This window comes from Larimichthys crocea, chromosome X, assembly GCF_000972845.2.
Source record: "Larimichthys crocea isolate SSNF chromosome X, L_crocea_2.0, whole genome shotgun sequence".
Taxonomy (NCBI): Eukaryota; Metazoa; Chordata; class Actinopteri; family Sciaenidae; genus Larimichthys; species Larimichthys crocea.
This window is the reverse complement of record NC_040020.1, coordinates 2645049-2664626: the sequence shown is the minus strand read 5'-3', so window position 1 is coordinate 2664626 and position 19578 is coordinate 2645049. Positions and strand designations below refer to the sequence as shown.

Sequence of the window (19578 nt, the reverse complement as noted above, 5' to 3'; positions counted from 1 at the left end):
CTGATGCATGAAGGTTTTTCATTTTCTTTCTTTACATCTACAGCAGGACAGGCAGGACTGAGGAATCTGCAGATTTTCTAGGCCAGTTGTGGATTTTTATCTAATCGAGGAGAAACAGTAACCTGTAGGACACTGACCTTCAAGTGTAGCGCCCTCAGCTGTAGGCAGTGGTGTAAATAAGTAAACTTTACTCAACTACTTGAGTACAATTTTGATATATCTTACTTAGATATTTCCATTTTATCCCACTTTCTACTTCGACTCCACCACATTTCAGAGGGAAATGGCTGTACATTTTACTCCTCTACATTTAAATTATAGCTTTAGTTACTACTTTTGAAGTTACTTTGCAGATTCACATGAATAATACAGAATATAACCAACATGCTGGTAGTTACCAGCCACATTAAAAGAACAAGAAAGAAAGATACGGGATAACACCTCGTCTTCCTATAACATTTCTAATATTTAAACAGCTTATTAATTGAGATTCAACAGCTGTTTTCTCATATTGATTAGATTATGTTCATGAATTGTCACATAATCTATAGATAATCTGTTAAACACCTACAGAAACAGTTGAAATGTTTCAAATACTGAGTTATCTGTAGGTAGACTATCAAATTAATGCATCAAAAATGATAACCCAGTAACATGATATTATTCTGTAATTGTTATTCTGTAGACATTCTGAAAAATAAGTATATTTACTATTGATACTTTTAAGTACATTTTGCTTTTGTACTTAAATTTCAAAGGCAGGACTTGTACTTTTTTACTTGGTACTTTTCTTCAGTAAAAGTGCTTCTAAATTTGCTGATGATGATACATTTGCTGTAAAAATAAATATCACTAGTATGAGTATATATTCTGATATTACTAAACGTAAAGTTCACAGTAGCTGAGAAACAAACTCAAGATCCATTTAGCAACTGTTCTGGTGCTTTATCATGCACATACATCGCATACCACATGATCATCATCAGCAGAGACCACCCACTTGTCACACTGCAAGTGTTCATAATAAATTGTGAATTCAGTCTAAAACGTCTATTTATATTACAACTGGGCAAACTCATCAAGCTCTAGACCCATCACTGAATGGTCCTTGAGGTGAAAATGCTGTCAAATGAGCTGTAATCCATTATAATGAGAGAAAATGGTTAAAAAGTGAACATATGTAACTATTGTAGCTCCTCCTACTGTACTAAGCAGTGGGTGGAAATTAATTAAGTTACCAGTGTCTAAAATTAGCTGCTGTGCTGTTAAACATGAAACAATATTAACTCTTGTTAGTGGTTTCAGGAACACAGACTTGTGACAGACTGACATCTAGTGGTCTAATGTTTGCATCATTTCTGCCCTATCAAGTTTCAAGTGTCAAGTTTCACACACAGTTTGGATTTGAATTTTAAACTTCACCATGAACGACCAACACATAACACAATAATAATCAAATATTCATAAAACAAAACAAATACATAACACAATAATAATCAAATATTCATAAAACAAAACAAATTTAAAAAGAAGAAGAAACAAAACAATAAATTCAATACTATACGTGAGACATAGAATTAAATTCCTGATTGCAGACAATACAAGTAGGTCATGTAATGGAAAATGTATATAGCATATAATCATATATAGCCATGTTTGATCTCAGTAATATTCAAAAAGTTTTTTAAGTATAACACTGTGTGCCTTATAGTCTTGTTTGGTTTCACTCAGTACCTTGCACTATCTCATTTACGCAAGTTGTTTGTAGAAGTAGTTTTTTTTTTTATGTATAAACTTGACCTTGGTTCTCACGGTCCAGCAGAGCTTGTTAGCAAGGTCTGATAGTGATGAACACATTCCATTGTAGCCACCTGCTACAGTTAGATAAGTAAATCATAATAATGACGAATACTCCTTAGAAGTGTAAAAGAATCAGCATGGGACTGCCCCACCCGGAACATTTTCTGCAGACTGTCTTGTGCATTTGTAGAACTGTTCCTCTTGCAAGAATAAAATGAAAAAACCTTTTAAGGACCAATTGATTGACTCAAGAGCCTTATTTTGTGTCGGTGAATTGCTTCCCAGAAATTTCAGCCACAGTCACCAGCAATAAAGCAAGCTTAAATACTGAACTTCATATTCTATTATTTATTAATCTGTCTCAAATTCTTCTTATCATCTTATGTATGAAGTTATTTTTTTTTAATCTATGAGTATTTTCTTATTTAACTTGTGCATTGAAAGTTGCTGTAATTTTCCCTGGTGTGGGATCAATAAAGTCTATCTTATCGTATCGTATCGTATTGTATTGTATTGTATTGTATTGTATCGTATCGTATTGTATTGTATTGTATCGCATTGTATTGTATCGTATCGTATTGTATTGTATCGCATTGTATTGTATCGTATCGTATCGTATCGTATCATATTGTATCGTATCATATCCTTATCTTATCTTATCTTATCTTAGTTGTTCAACCAACATAAAGTTCATTATAGGATCTCTCTCTCTCTCTCTCTCTCTCTCTCTCTCTCTGTTTCTCTCCCTCCCTCTATACCTCTGTAGCCCAGAGACCCTCCCAAAGCTTTGAGTGTTGGCACCACGGACCCAGTAAAAAAAAGCACAAAAAAACTTTGTGTGTTTGTGTGGACAGTCTGAGCTCTTCGCTGGTTCAACACAGGCACATACTGGTGTTTGTACGGGATTCTCACTTCTTTTGAAACGGCCAGCCTCAGGTAAAATCAGACTTTTCCAGAGATTTGAAGCGTAATTTGTGTGCGACATTTTGCTCCATAATTAATTTGCAATTGAACTTGTTGTGTATGCAGCCACTGCTGGCTTATTTGTACTGTAGCCTCTTTTGTGATGATCAAAACTTTACTAAGATGCTCTATATCAATGTTGATATTGATGCCTTAATTATTTTCATGCATATAAAGAGATAGCGGCTATTAATATAGTGTTTATACAATGATTTACTCATGCACTGTAAATAATATGTTGCTTACTGATGGATGTGTAGAATTTGTATATCATCATATATTTCATATTTGCAAATCATTGTAAGAGATCAAATAATTTGTAATAAATAATGTGAAAGTCACTTTTATGATGATTACAGTTAAGTTAAAGTTAATATTTGTTCTTTGTGACATTGCCTTGTTATTGTATGATACTTCTGGTGAATTTTCATACACACAGACCCCCCTTGTCTACACCTATTTGGGGTTTATTGGGCCTAACCAGTGAGCTATTGTCCCACTCGACAGGCCCAGTAGTGTCTGTTTTGTTTCCGTCCAGAGAGACAAAAAGTTTGTGGACTTAGTCAACTTTTTTCCAGTCTGGTAGCTTCTGATGTTTACTTTAGCTCTGAATGTGACTTTTGAGAGAGAGCGGCGCATCTCAGAGGCCTGTAACCTTGACGACAGTGGAGGCCAATCCTGCGGCTCTGCTTGTCATGAAAGTGTTGGCAGCATACAGATGCACTCATGTGTTTTGACTTTGAAGGATTTGCCAAGTTCATGTCTTGTGTTGTGCCCAGTTAGAAGTCAGATTAGAATGTATTAATAGTTTATAATGTCCTTTAAGCCTTTTGTTCCCATGTAGTAATCAAATTGTATTTTAATTTCCAAGTATCTGATGTTTAAACTATTGATTTGAATGTTTCAGGTATGAGGGCCTGTTTGGTATTCCTGTGCCTACTGGCAGCAACATTTGCCTTGTCTGTGAGTAGTAAAGCTATTTACATTTTTTAAATTTTACACTAAACTTTACAGCAAAATAACTGCCAAACAAAAGATGTGACTTGTTTATTGCAGCTTTATCGTTAACTGGATGGATGTTAACTATAAATTATCCATATTATATCTAGGTAAAAAGTAAACCTCATGGAAAACACGGTGGATTGCATAAGACGTCACACACAGCCAAAGAAAAGGTACAACAGGACTCTAAACTGATTTTTAAAACTTGCATTTGAAACACAAGATGATGAATATTTTTTTCTCTCCTCAATAAGGACATTGTCACAGAGGAGGCCAACAAACCACAGATCTTACCCACTTTAGTCCCACTTGAGGTCAGCAGCCATGAGCAGGAAGATGAGGAATCGAGCTCCGATGACAATGCTAATGCCAACAAGGAAGACTTTGAGGTGACTGAAGGGAGTGACAAAAGCACTGCAGTCCTGTTGAGTGAAGAGGAATTGGTAGACCTCCTGAAGAAAGAGGCAGAAGAAGAGCAGGAAGCAGAAGAAATTGTGCTGGAGGAAGAAGAAGTCAAGACAGAGAAAAGCGAGGAGGAGTCTGGCGAGATCATTGAGGATGAGGTGGAGGAGAAGACGTTGGATGACAAACTAGAGAGAGAGGAAGATGCTAAAGAGGAAGAAGAAGAAAAGGAGGAGAGTGTGGAAGATGCTGAATTGCTGGAGAAAGAAGAAGTGGAGGTGGAAAAGATAGACAGAGAGGAGCAAGGGGCATTTCTGGAGGAAACTGGACTTGATCTTGACTATGCTGCTGATAGTGGCATCTTATCACCTCTGCAGCTTGAAAAAACCCCACACACTGATGACACCCAGCCAGATGTTAAAGAGAAGGAAACCAGTGAGAAAGGACTGCAGACCATTGCAGATGACTATGAACAAAACGTACAAAACACTGAGGCAGTGGACAGTGAGGAAGTGTCTGATCAGGATCAGACCCGAGTGGCTGGAAAGGACGAAGAGAAAAGTAAGAATGACAGTGGAAGTCAAACCAAAGGAAAGACAAGGAAGCAAAAGAAGAACCAGAGGGCAAGGAAGCACTCTCCACAGAGTGAGGAGACACAGACCGGACAGGAACAGAGCCAACAGGATCCCCAGGAGTCTGAGGGCAGCAGCACTGACAATACAGTCCAAAAAGCAAAGAGGAGAAGGGCAGGAAAATGGGTAATGCAATCTGCACAGAAGTGGCTAAAAAATATATTTTTGAATGAACAATAACTCTGGACCTTTTTAGTGTCTTTCAGCTCACTGTTTTGGTTTAACGGCCCAGAACTTTGCTGTACATGGTTCACCACTCTCATAGCAATAAGTCGGTAGAGACCAAAAACAGAGCTAAAAGGTGGTGCTGGTGACAACTTATCCATATTAACTAAGGTTTATGTCAGTGTTCAGATCTGTTGCTCCTAAGTGGCCAAACGTCTGTTATTGCAGGTATACATGGGTGAAAATGTGATTTACTTCAGTTGTGATGTTGAAATCTGTTCTAGCCATTTATAAGCGGTTGCAACTATTTCCCCCATGTCTCACGGCATTGTATTTTCGTGTTTCCTGTGTACTTTCCCAGGGTCCTTTAGTAGGAATGAATCCAGTGCAGATAAGAGCCACAGCGGATCTCTACCCCAGTTCCAGGTCCTCTCCCAGCAGTCACCCAGATGCCCCTGCTGGTTTGTCACCATACTGACTAATGCACTATCCCAACAGCCTCACAGGGGAATTTGCTGACTGGATCATTTTGCAAAAACTTCTGCATGAATAGCGTCCCTCTGCTTCACGGTCATTACCAAAACACAGCTCTGTGGGCTTAAGGAGTGAATAATAGAGATCAAGTTGAATTTAATCATTGTACAAACTCAAATAGGAGAGGAATGTAGGGGATGGTATGTAGTTGTTATAGCTCGTTGTTTTCCAGTTATCGCATGATAAAATAAAAGCAAAACAACCAGTCCTGGTAAATAATGATTCCTGGGTTAAAAAGACAAAGTATAGGTCAAAGGTCATTGCAGTGCTTGTCTTTCTTTCTAGATCCCTGTGACAATTTCCCATGCAAACGTGGAAAGACGTGTAAACTCGATGCGGAGAATAAGCCGGGCTGTGTGTGTCAAGAGCCGTCTGAATGTCCTCCCGGTTTGAACGAGTTTGATCACGTGAGTACGGATGATCTGCTTAAAACTGCTCAACTCTTTCAACAGCTGCTGTTTGATTGTTGCATTGTTGCTTGTTGTCCAATATCTGTAGGTTTGTGGGACGGACAACAAAACATACGATACAGCATGTGAACTCTTTGCTACTAAATGCAACCTTGAAGGGACAAAGAGAGGACACAGGCTGCATCTGGACTACACTGGGTCATGCAAATGTAAGAATGTAGCACTGTACAAAGTTTATGGTTTGAATAACAAGATTTTAGTTGAAGTATGATGTAGGAAACATTTACATGAGCCTGATTTTCCCTCTCTTCTCAGTAATACCTGCATGTGAGGACAGTGAGCTGGTTCAGTTCCCTCTGCGAATGAGGGACTGGCTTAAGAATGTGTTGCTGCAGCTCTACGAACACGACTCGGTGTCTTCTGGCTTCCTCACTCCTAAACAACGCTTTAGAGTAAGATGTGCTGTGCAACAGTATTGTACTGTACTGAGATAACTGAGATTCTCAGACTCGGAAAGTCACATAACACCTTTGAGAAAAACATATAAAATGTATGTTGTGAGTCAATTCAACTGTGGTGTTCTGTGTTCTGTAGGTGAAGAAAATCTTTGAGAGTGAGAGACGTCTTCATGCTGGTGATCACTCTGTTGAGCTCCTTGTGCAGGACTTTGAGAAGAACTACAACATGTACATCTACCCAGTGCACTGGCAGTTTGCCCAGCTGGACCAACACCCAGCTGACAGGTATTCATTCTTCTGTGCCCTTTAATTTACACTGAAAATGCTCATGAGTGCTTCCTGTAGGTTTTGGAAACCACACTGAAATCACCTTTGATTTGATGTACCATAAATGTATAGTGTCCAACGTTTGCCTCAAAATTATAATGAAATTAAATTATGTTGATCCATCCCATCCAGATTCCTGACCCACTCAGAGCTGGCCCCACTTCGAGTCCCTCTGGTGCCAATGGAGCACTGCACATCCCGTTTCTTCCAAGAGTGTGACGCTGACAAGGACAAGCTGGTGTCTTTTAAAGAGTGGACTTCCTGTTTTGGTATCAAGAATGGTAAGAGCAACAGGAACACCAACATATTATTGTATAAGCACAGGTGTAGTGCAGGGTATACACAGAAGAAGTTCAGAAGTGAACATTTGACCTTATATTTTCTCATACATTACATAATGTACATAGTAATTAGTTTCTGTAATGCAATGTATCCGTGATTTATGCATGTCTGGCAAAGCGTATGGCAAATATTGTTGTCATATATATTTTCATCCTACTAATACCAACTATTTGTTTTCTCCACAGAGGATACGGACGTCAACCTGTTATTCTGAGCTTCTTTTTCTTCCTCGTCTACTACTACACAAGCTTGTTGAAAAGCCTCCATGAACCTCTGTAATATAAGCAGCTCTGACACATACATAAACTTATTTTTACCTCCCGCTATAGAGGGCAAATTTTGGTGGTCACTGCTATAGTTTTGTGTCAGGCTAAGCTTGGACATTCATACCTTTGTTCTGTAATTTAGATTAAGCTGCTAGATTAATTTTTTTTAGAATATATATCATTATTTTTAGCTGGTTTTGTCCAGAAAATGTTTTTTTATGTATTCCAAACTGGGGAAAAGTTTACATCAGCTTATTGGTAGAAAAGGTATTGTACATAGTACCGGGCTTCAAAGGAACTGTGGTTTGTATGTTAGACTGATTAATAGTAGAATTACTCAGTAGATGATTTCAAATGTAATGTAAAACAATAACTGTCTTTATCTTAGCCACAAATGCTGTAAATGTTTGTCGATGTTTCATTGTAGCTCACATTAAAGCTTTATGGACTTCACATATTTCAGTGCACCCTGTTGGTAATGATGACTTTTGTTTCTTTACAGTCCTGAAATAAAGTTATTGCATCATATTGGTGGATCCCAGTCGACTCCAAAAGGCTCTGGGAAACATCAGTTCATGCTCTAAAATCATGTTTTATTGGTTGGTCAATTCTCCTGATGCCACCATGACATGAAAATATGACCTCTGCTACAATGGTTTGGGGAATGTCACTGATACCTGGTTTAGCTTTGCCACATAATCCCGAGTAATGGCCCACTGTAAGGTAACAAAGCAAAAAATAGCTTGCAGCACGGTCATGATGATTACAGTGACTTGTTGTTTTGAGACGAATGCTGCTTTCTGATTGGACCTTTCTTGGTAATCACTGAATGTGATGCTCTCTATATAAGCGCGGCAAAGACTGAGCTCTTCACCTGTTGACTGTCTGCTGTGACTGCGATAAAACATGTTCTGCATACTGCTGCTTATCTTTCAGACCTTGGCTGTGGAGGGTGGTGTGTCTTCAGGGAGTGCTGAGGCGCTTGCCAATGGGGGAGTGGTAAATAATGGAGCAGCAGCTGGCAACAATGTCAACCCTGGGGCTCAGAATGGGCTCCCTCTTAATGGCGAACCCCTTGTGGCACGCTTAGTCCAACTTGGTGGCGCATTTTTTATCCAACCAGGTGGGAATCAAGTAGGTCAGGCTCCCCTGCAGCAGCTAATTCCCATTGGCGCTCTCCAACAAGCTGGGGCATTTCTTGTGGGGCAAGGAGGTGGAGCCAATGTGAATCAACAAGGGCAGGCGGGTCAGGCTGCCAGGGGTGGGCCGGTCACACTGTTTGCTGTACTACCACAGAGAAATGCTGGAGCAGACCCGCAGGGTGCACTGTTGGCTTCCGGCCAAGTGCATCTGATCTCGCTGGCCGGGCTGAACAACCAGCCACAGCCGGTTGCTGCTGGTGGGCCGGTAGCTGGCAGACTGAGGTTTCAGCGATCAGTGGCAGCTCGCCTCAGGAGGACACAGTCTCCGGTGATGAAGGTGATGGCAGCTGAAGAAGAGGAAGAATGCTCTGGGATGGAGATGGAGGAGAAGCAAGCACAATGAGATGTCAGACATCATAGATATCTCATGATTAATTCCTACATCCAGATCCTGTCTCCTGAGCTGTTCATGCTCAAACATTTATGAATCCCTGTCATTATAATCAATAAATGATTGAAGTCAGTTGTTGGAATTTTGCTGAGTCTTTATTCAAACATATGAATGCAGTACTTTTTTTTTTTAAATTCACATCACCTGAAGCCCAAATATGAGTGTCATTGAGCAAAACACAAAAATAACAAATAACATTAAGCAGTGTCATGGGTGTGGCTCTGGTACAAATATGCACAAATTCCTATTTACAGTATACTGCTTGCAATTACTTGTAAACATGGTGATCTGACTCACATCATGGCAGAATTCCTAGCGACCCGGATTCTTATTTATAAAACCTGTGGGACAAAATCAGTTGCTATAAATTCAAGAATCAGACATATGAAAACCACATTTACATAATTATGTTGGGAAATACCATATGTGGAAACATTAAACTGCAAACAGGAAGAAAATGTTCTTTGATTTGAACTGCATGACAGTGTGTAATTAGAATAAAGCTCCAGACCAGACTTACACAGAGGGTGTTTACCTGGTCTGCTGCGGGCTGCCATGTCAGCAGCAAAGAAAAAACAAAGCCCCAGACAGCCTCGGTACGTGACAACACACCCAGCCAGACACATGGGAATAAGTGTAATGGCTCTAAACATCCTGAGAAAATGTGCTGATGAAACATGACAGACAGATATCTGTTCCTGGTTATTAGTAACGTGAGAGGTTTTTGCTAATTAAAAGAGGTCAGGCATTTTGTGGTCACCTCTGTTGTGTGGTATGAGCAGCTTTTTTAGCAACTTGCATATTACAGTTAGGCCTCCATGCATGCCTGAGGCAAGTATTTTAACTTGTAATATATTATCAAAGCAGGAAACATGAAATGTGCACTTCCAGACATGAAACAAACAAATGTTATTCTCGCCTAGGGTTTTCCCTGAAGTCCATTCTCATAAAGAATGCACTGCTTTCTAGGTAAATGTTAAATTTAAGCGTGCACACTTGTTTTTCATGCTTCTTTCATAAAAGCACTTGTTGATGTCAGTTGTTTGCCTCCTGTGACCGCAACCCACAGCATTTAGCTGGATCACATGCTGGTTTTTTAGCCGGTAGCTTCCAGAAACCTCCACAAACCATTCCCCGAGACGCTGAATCACTCTGTTATTGTTTGTGGTCGCTCAGCTGTACTAAGAACAATGTAAGACGGTTGAATGGGGTGAAGTGTCTTTGAAAAAAATAAGCGGCTCACTGCATTAGATTTCTCTAAATCTTTGGAAAGAGTCAAAAAAGATGTCATATCGCAGGTTGCAATGACACATAGGTGACAAATATAGTTCATGAACAAGTTGGTTTTCTCCTCTCTAATTGGCTCGTAATAATCTCTGGGTCTGATAAAAGGTGCTCTAAATTCAGAGAGCAACTATAGTCCACCTTGGCACATAGTACAACAAGAACAAGGGTATGTTTTGTATATTGTGAGATATTATAATAATGTGATTAATGTATAATTCAGCTTTAATAAACTAACATATCATGCATATATTACCAAACATATTTAGATTTTATGAGTGAAATATATCAATTCTGTTTGTTTTTTACAGGTTTCAGGTGAAAAAATGAAGTTTCTTCTCATCACAACATTTGTAGCAACCATCTGCTACGTGAGTACAATCTATCTATCTATCTATCTATCTATCTATCTATCTATCTATCTTACAAAGCAGTGTATGTAACTTCTGATCTCTTTACTCACTGCAGGTCAATGCAGGCAAGGTAATAAACCTTCATACTAATAATGTATGCATGATTAGTGCAATAATCAGAATTAGAACAAATGCTCTTTTCTTTCTCCCCTTTCACACAGACACAGAGGTTGTTGGCGGCTATGTTGGCAACAGGTAACGGAGGATTGCTGGCAGGTAACGGGGGGTTGATTGGAGGTAACGCAGGACTGCTGGCAGGTATGAATGGAGGACTGGCAAATGGAGCAATCCCTGGGATCATGGCGGGAGGCCTGAACCCACCTGTTTTAGCTGGTGGTGGAGCAGGTTTCTTTAGGCAGCCACAGTTTGCTCAGGTCAGTCTATCAGGTTCTTATTTTTCCATTGAGCATAGGTTATAATGATGAACTAACATACGCCACAAGATGGTGCTGTCCTGTTGTTACTCTTCTTCATTTAAAGTTTCCTGAGTTGATAATGGATGCCATTATACAACAATATTGTACAATGTTCCAATAATACTAAGCTACAATGACCCTGATGCAAACAATAACATTTGCACCCTCTCTTTCTTTGTCCCAAAGTTTGTTCCTGGACTTCCGGCTTATGCTTTACCGGCCCCTGTTCCAAATGTGTACCCTGTCCCTGCAGTCAATGGGGTTAGTGTTGCATATACTGTTAAAACTCATTTTATATTGTGTCGGGGTTCAGATTACCACACACACAAAAAAAACCAACATAAATTCCTTGCTTTCTTGTTTACTGGCAGATTCCTGTATTTGGAGTCCCTCAACAAATGCAACCGGTGAATCCTCCCCAACAGGCTCAGATGGTAATCTCTCACTGTTGTCACTCCGTAACACACTTTTATTACAGGTTACATGATGACCTGTAGAAATATAACAAATCACTAGAATTATTAACTTTCTGTCTTTGTTCAGGGGATCCCAGGTGGCGCCATGCAACAGCAGCCTCCACTTCAGCTGGATCCACTCAGAAGATTCAGGGTAGGAAACTGTATTTAAACTGTACATGTGTAATGTGGTTACTGATGAAAGCTACACTGGCTAATTGTTATTCTTTGACTCTACAGCGTCAAATAATGAAACAGGACAGCACCTCTAAGAACACCGTGGATACTCAGGTAAGATTACAAACAAAGAAACAATCATCTCTGTCTGATATGAACATGTAAGGTGTCATTCATCATTTACCCACTGTTCTGTCTTAATTTCCTCAGATTCCAGCTCCTACTGAAACAATGACACCAACTCCCTGCAACTGAGAAGCTCGTTATACAGCTAAATAAGATGACTCTGTGAATAACAGTTTTTACTCAAAATATGCAAGAATAAATTAAAACTTGATTTTGCACCAATCATCACAAATGATTATGGAAGTTTTGTGTGGTATGCATCACTTTGAAACTCACGTTGGAATGAATTCCAATAGAAAATATGTGATTACTGTCCAATGAAAATAAAATATTCTTTGATTTTAATTTTTTTTGTGGAACTCTGTCATTTCACACCAATGAACTGATTCTCACAAAGATTACCAATAAAGTACAATCATCAGCAGTTTTTCTGCTGCCATCTAACATAATAAAACATGATACCACAATGTCTCATAAAGAGTGAGAATAAAATCTGGATTATTGCACTGAATTAAACCTGGAAACTTTTGGAATAAAACCCAAAGAAAGAGAAACTTTTCTGGGTTTCACTCACGACAGTTAAAGTTTCATGAGTGAGGACTTACAAATATGAGCTGTGCTGTTGTGACAACATAAATCTAAGATATGGAGCCATCATTAATGTTTTTTTTTATGTTAAAGTAAAATATCATTATGATGAGACGATACATTATACTGTTTGTGTCACTTTTTTTTTTGTTTGATGTAAGTTCTTGATCTCACATAGGTATATTGTATATATGCACTATACCTCTTGTTAAAAGGGTTGGCATTATGAGCTGCTGCTTTAGTCTACACCTGTTTTTGACTGCAGAAGTCTTTATGTTGTATGATTGTGTCGTGTTGATTCCACTGCGATTATCTGCAGTCGATCTGCGATCTATTATTATTTATTGCAGACCTTAATATATTTCACTTTTAATTTATCTGTCCGTTGGTCTGTTTGTAACATTTTAGGTTTAAAAACAACAACAAGTTTTCATCATTTTAATCTAAAGAGGTTTCAACTGAGCTCATTGATTTTCATTTTAAATGAAGTTCTCTTTTTCTTAGATTTTTTAAAATATATATTTGAACTAACTTACTCAAAAAAAATACACAGCTTTTCAGTTTTTTTTTTTTCTGTGTCCTCAACAAAAATCATATCTCAGTCAACAATTAACAGTCATGATTTGCCAATTAGATACCAACATCAGTCAGCGCACAATGAACAACCTCTGACAAATGTCTGATTATAAGCTCCTAGATCCTGTTTTCCTTTTTTTTTTCTCATGACATTGCCAAAAATCCTGTTGGTCTTAACTGTCTGTAATTACACCCTGAAGTGTCATACTTCAACAAATGCACATAAACTTTACTTAAGATAACCTATAAGGAGTGAATTATGTTTATAGAGCCCCCAAAATGAATTCAGTCATTGATTTCTGGCAGTCAGTGAAAAGCTGGTATGTAATGTATGCTGAAAGCACGTACGCTTTTAAAGTCAGATCTTCAGAGACTTGTTAACAACTTGACGCAGACCATGTCATGGTGTTTAGAGACATGACTTACACCTAATGACATACTTAGCTGTTCTGTGTTGTAAGTGTCTGAGTCTGATGCCATGAGAAACGTCTGTCACACTGACCACACATTGTCTGGATGGGTTGGCAGGGGACTATAACAGCTCACATGTTCAGGATTTAAAAGGGATATTGGACAAGGTGAGGAAGCAGGCACACAGACAGTGAAAGCAGAACCAGAGAAACGGTAAAATGATTTTAACGTTCGTTGTTTCAGTAAAGGTTTTATTTGTGACATTGTGAAATTTACGGTAGGATTGTACGTTTTTTAAAAAATATGTTTTTACAGACTGTAAGACATCATGAAGCTCCAAACTTCCCTTCTGTTGGTCTGTCTATTCAGGACAAGCTTTGGTCTTCCAGTGAGTTAACACCTCTGTTTTTCTACAGTATTCTCATATCGTATTAAAAATGGCAGATTAACATGTGTTAAATGTTTTTAATGTTTCAAAGGTGCAGATTGGAATTCTTGCAAGCAACAGCAATGAGGTAAATATCTGTCAAAACTTGTTGGTTGCAAACACCCTTCATTCAGGAATAATATTACCAGATTAAGTATATAATATGTCTACATTTTTATGTATGTTCAGATCCTGAGACTGAATGGACTAACTCTGGCAGCTCTTGGACAAGCACAGGTACTGGAAGTCTGTTACCACTAATACTATGTGCATTCATCAGATCAAGTATGCAAACTGAACCAACTCCCTTCTTCTCCAGGCGTCTTCATTATTACCCCAGTATGTGCTGCAGCAGCAGCAGCCTGAGGTGCTGCTCACTCCACAAGTGGTGAACCTGAACCCTCAAATGGCCGGTCCTTTCAGTCCTCAGGGGCCTCAGCTGTTTCTGCCCAACCAGGGCAACCCATTTACACCTATGTTTGTTCCCAATGGCCAGCAAGAGCAGCTTGGGGGTCCAGTGGACCCAAATGCTCCTAATGTCCCTCAGCAGGCCCAAAACCCTGTTCAGGTACAGATAAACAGCATTAAGATAACAGTGATGTCTATTTGTTTTGTGTTATCACTCTGCTGCAAGACTCCTCACAGTCATATGGAGAAATGAATAATTGTTTTAAATGTCCTTTTAGATGTTTCCACATTTCCAGTACCCGGCTTATGGATTTCCTCAGTTTCCCAGGCAGCAGGTATGAAGTAAAACATATTGCCCTGTGTGCTAACTTCAATATCTCCCTTCAAAATTTAACTTGATTCTATCATCCACAGGGCTTCTCTTACTTTATGCCTTCTTACGGCACATATCCTCAGCAGAGGAACAATGCAGTGCTGCAGCCCAACAACGGTCAGCAGCAAACCCTGGAGAGAACCACACAGAGACCACAGCTCCCCCTGCAGGTGAGGATGCAAGATGACGTTGATGTTAAAGAGCTCTGCCACTTTGAACTAAGGTTAAGAGCTGATGCAGCAGTCTATGATGACTAAAGACAAGACTGAATGCTAATAACACAGCGGCAGATGTTGAATCATGTGCGGCAACTGTGAAGCAATTTTGACTGTCTGCCTTATTGACCACAGAAATGAAGTTACCTCAGTTCATTTCATTTCAGTTCTGTTTATTTTATTTTGTTATCTTTTAATGTCCACATCTAAAGGATTTTATTAAACACTTAATATATACAAAATATGTTACTATTGTAATATAACTTTCATGCATATCTTCCCATTTCAGCAAGCTTCCCAGCCTAAGGTGCAAACAGAAAGAGTGAGTCCACTACATAGACTAACCTCTTCATTTCTATCATTTCACCAGTAAAACCAGGGAAAGGGAAAGAAACACCAGTTAAGTCTAATTTCTGTGTTTTTGTAACTCTCTGTCTATATCAGACATGGCCAATGGGGACACAGAAAGAGTCTACTACGATTCCTCCTGATCCTCGTGGTGATGCATCTGGTCCAGGGATTGATGAGGTAAGATTTTATATATACGATACTCAAGTTTTAAAGTGTTAATGTGCGTATGCCCTCACACAAACTTTGGTTTCAGTTCAGTTTTACCGTTTAATTGGTTTTTTGTTCACGTTTCTCCAGGGTCACTCCAACTTCCCCTTCTTGTTCGAGCCTTAGATCTCATTTTTGGAAATAACAACAAGATGATCAGGAAAAAAATTAATAATTTCGTCACTGTTTGGCCACTGTTGCTCATTCTTGTGCAAAGTGCACTGGAGTGTGCGAGTCTCCCCAGATGAAATCTGTTTGTACTCAATCCTTTTTATATTACATTGAAACTCATTTTCAGGAATCTGCTCCTCGCTTTTATGTCGAATAAAAAACTTTGCCAAAGTCATTTGTCTGAGAATTTTATTGTGGTATGCAGATAGAATTTTACAGGAAAATTCCAGATTACATGATTGATTTTGCAGACAAAGCCACAACAAAGAAAAACATAATCTTCTTTAAAGTTTCTTCATCATCAAACTTGAAACTGTTGGTGTCTTCCTGACAAAAAAAAGTGTGTTTAGCAGCAATCAACAAACTTCCAATCGTATAATTAAACTTAAGTAGCATTGTGCAATCACCTTTGATAGTCGTGAGTAAACTTCTTCTGGATTATTTCCCGCCTGTCTCACCAAGCTTCATTTTGAAAATAAGAAATGTATTTCGATTAATTACACAAGCTAAACACATGTTAGAGATATCATAAAAGTTGTAAAATATTAGAAGGAAAACTTTGAATCCTTGTTATTAGAGAGGATGTCATATCATGTGCTTAATATCACTGTTTGATAGAAAAGAAAATAGAACTTGATGATTAAATAAGCACATACCAACAATAAAAAGATAGATTTAGACAAATGTTATTGTACTTACAGGTTTCACAACCCCAAACTCAACAGAGACAGTGTTCTTCAGAAGAAAAGAGAAATTATTATAATTATTATACACAGACAACAAATAATGTAGAGTAAGCACAGATGTCATCTCTGGGCGAGGAGCTTACCGGCTCTGTGGAGTTGTAGATGAGCTTCACATATTGCTGCAATTGAAATAAAGAGAAGGAAAAATTAAAAGACAGCTGTCTTAAAAATAAATTCAAGTTAATTCTGTGCAAACCATCAAATGATTTAGAAAATAAAGAGCCAGTATACCCCGTTCTCTGGAGGACTGTGTTTTCCTCCCTGTAAAACAAGTAACAGCAAAAAATAAACTATCTGAGTGATACTGTAACAATTATTAAAAGTAGTTAAATTAATTTTTATACCATGTGATGATGAGGTCCTCTTCCACCATGCTGTGGATAGATTACCAGTCATTTATATCCATTAATAACGACAATAATATTCATAGTTTTTCTGCTGATTCTGTGAGTAAAATTAAATTTCTTACTCTATGATGATGATGATGATGTCCTCTTCCACCATGCTGTGAATATGTTGCCAGTCATTACTATTTATTGATCTTTAAAGTGTTCTGATTCTTAAACCGTGATAAAACTTTTAAAACATTCAACACTTAAAAACTGAATCACCTACCATTGGCTTCAGGAATACGTTCTCCCCCTGCAAGATTTTCATGCCGACAGTCAGTGAAACCATAACCATTCATAAGACGGTGTAATTTACAACTTAAAGTGAATAATTCCTCAATAAAATTGAAATCATATAATTTACCTCCTTCAGGGTTACATCAGTGACGTTCTATGGATGAGAGCAACATTGACAAACTGTAATATTCACTAAAGTGTGTCATGTCAAATGTAGGCTAAAGTATATTTTATATAAAAAACATTTTGTCTACTCATTATTACCTGAAATGTCACGTTGTCAACCTGAAAATGAACAAGAAATATGAGAAAGTTACAGTTTATGCCAACTGTTCTGGAAAAAATAAATTATTAATATGACACAGAGAAATAACAGTGGGCCTACCTTGAAAACAGGAGAAAGCACCTGAAACAAGAAAGAAATAGTTGTATGTCATATTTTATAATAATTCAGAACATTATCAATTTAGTTTGGATGCTTATGAAAGCAGCCATCTAATAGTGCTTCACAATAAAAGACAAAGGTAACAGACATACAATGAAAAGTCAAATCATGTTTGTTACAATTGGCCCTTATGTTATACTGTATAATATTATATACTGTTGATATTTCTTATATGATCCAATGTATTCTAGGAATTTTAATTCCATCACAGTTATTGTGCCACTGCATTGTAAGTGTGAGCTCACCATTGGACTGGGGTTCTTGTTGGGCCACCCATTACCTCTTGAAGGTCTCCCAGAATGCCCCATAGGTCCAGGATGAGGGACTCCAGATGCGAAATCAGGAAACTGTATGAAGCAAAAGATAAAGTGACTAAACCGCCAGTGTATGTTGCTAAAGCCTCGATAACCACTGTATATTGTTTCATGCAAATATTAAAGAAATAGGCTGACATTCTGGGAAGTATTTCTTTTTTTCTGAAATGAAATATGGAGCCACGAGATGATTTTTATATAGCTTAGTGTAACAGTGTAAAACATAATGTAACAGCTGTTTTTTTCTCATTCTATATCAATCGCAGTTTATTGCTTAGCCTACACTTTGTTCCCCGAGTATCACAATATCTGTCTGTACCTGTAGAGTATTATTAAGATTTCAACATATTATTTTTATTACTGACGAATAATGTGTGACACTATAGACACAGCTAGATTAGAGTTGTGGTAAGTTAACTAAAAGGATCAACCAAGGTAATCCCCAAAGAGATCCTCTGTCTCGGCATCTTCATTACCAACCAACACAACACACAAGCCATTTATCTACAGGCTCTTTTCTAAACAGAAAATAAGACACGGGAAAGCAGAAGTTATAGAATATGCCCTCCAACACCTTCTTAACACATTAAACAATTTGTGGTTAATATAAGCAACAGGTTAACAGACATGAACTAACATGAACAAAAACATTTACAAACCTAAACTCTGTTAATGTATCTGCCAAACTGGATAAGAAAGTTGTGGTAAATACCTGTCTTTTGCCTCGAGGAGGACCTTGAGGTCTCCCCGGTCGGCGGTCAGTCCCTTTCATGGGTTCCCGTGGTTCCCGTGGGTTTCCATTTCCTGGTCTTCCAGTGGGCCTGTTTTGGAACCCGGGGGGCATCTCATGTGTCTACCACAAACAAGAAAGTAAAAGACTCATGAATTATCTCCATGTCATCTTAATTTAATAATATTAACTATAGGACTTGAAAGACACATACCCATACTGGGTGGTCAGAGTTCCATTGTGGCCAATTTCCACCTGACCATTCATCACCATCTTCCGGGGCTTCTGTGACTGACTGCTCATTATCACCAGGCTGAAATTTTTCATCCTGCTAAGAGAAAGAACAGCAAAGGTTTTTAAGGTCATCCCAAAGAATATATATTTATCATCAAAAGTAATACTCACCTGAGCAGCTACTGCTGACAAAAGTAAAGCGGTGATACACAAGAGCTGCATTTCGCTTGAAGAACCTGCAAATCATAAATATTAAACTCCAAAAATGAACCAGACCAAACATTTCTTCCCTTACTGTATCAGCTCTACCACTCACCTGTGCTGTACAAGTATGTGAAGAGCACATCATGCATTGATACTTATATCACACATCGAACATTGAGACACATCACTCATCTGTCAAAATGACACATTAGTCACACTTAATGATGTTCAAAACAGAAATTACTTCACGCATTGTTAGCTAATGTTTTCTTGACTTTGATCCCTGTTCTTAGCAACAGGAACCAAAGACAGCAATGATGTTTGGGAGCAATTATTAATGATTATGAAAGAAAATAAAAGAAAATCTTGAAATAGAGACTTCTTTAGATGATTTTCAAATTATTGTGCTAGTTTTTCGGGAGGTATTAGCAGCAAGTAAAACAATAGGAGGCAAAAAGAAGTGCGTGCTTCTTTTGGGTGTTGCCTGTTACCTGCCTTAGCCACTTAGTCACCTGATTTGTAACCATAATCCTGCGAAGAGAAAGAGCAACAAAGAACAACATACATTTTTTAGGGTCATCCCAAAGAATATATATATATAGCCATTTATATTTTTTTATCATCAAAAGTAAAACGATGACACACAAGAGCTGCATTTCACTTGAAGAACCTGCAAATCATAAATATTAAACTTAGGTCTGAAAATAAACCGGACCTAACATTTCTTCCCTTACTGTATCAGCTCTACCACTCACCTGTGCTGTACAAGTATGTGAAGGGCACATTA

The 19578-nt window shown here is 38.3% G+C and overlaps 2 protein-coding genes across 2 annotated transcripts; both read left to right on the top strand.

Annotated features, from left to right (window-relative positions):
* Positions 1-2607: 2607 nt before the first annotated feature.
* sparcl1 (SPARC-like 1) lies at positions 2608-7754 on the top strand. Its single transcript, XM_010744896.3, has 11 exons — positions 2608-2736; positions 3671-3726; positions 3873-3938; positions 4020-4925; positions 5326-5425; positions 5784-5905; positions 5997-6117; positions 6224-6360; positions 6503-6651; positions 6826-6974; positions 7221-7754. Exons 2-11 carry the CDS (start codon positions 3673-3675, stop codon positions 7247-7249), a joined length of 1833 nt encoding a protein of 610 aa, XP_010743198.3. The 5' UTR covers positions 2608-2736; positions 3671-3672; the 3' UTR covers positions 7250-7754.
* Positions 7755-13506: 5752 nt separating this feature from the next.
* On the top strand, positions 13507-15447 carry odam (odontogenic, ameloblast associated). The gene is made up of 10 exons (XM_010744928.3): positions 13507-13553; positions 13656-13728; positions 13820-13855; positions 13957-14004; positions 14087-14335; positions 14454-14510; positions 14590-14718; positions 15053-15085; positions 15229-15291; positions 15412-15447. The coding sequence occupies exons 2-10, from the start codon at positions 13669-13671 to the stop codon at positions 15445-15447; spliced, it is 711 nt and encodes a 236-aa protein (XP_010743230.2). The 5' UTR covers positions 13507-13553; positions 13656-13668.
* Positions 15448-19578: the final 4131 nt, after the last annotated feature.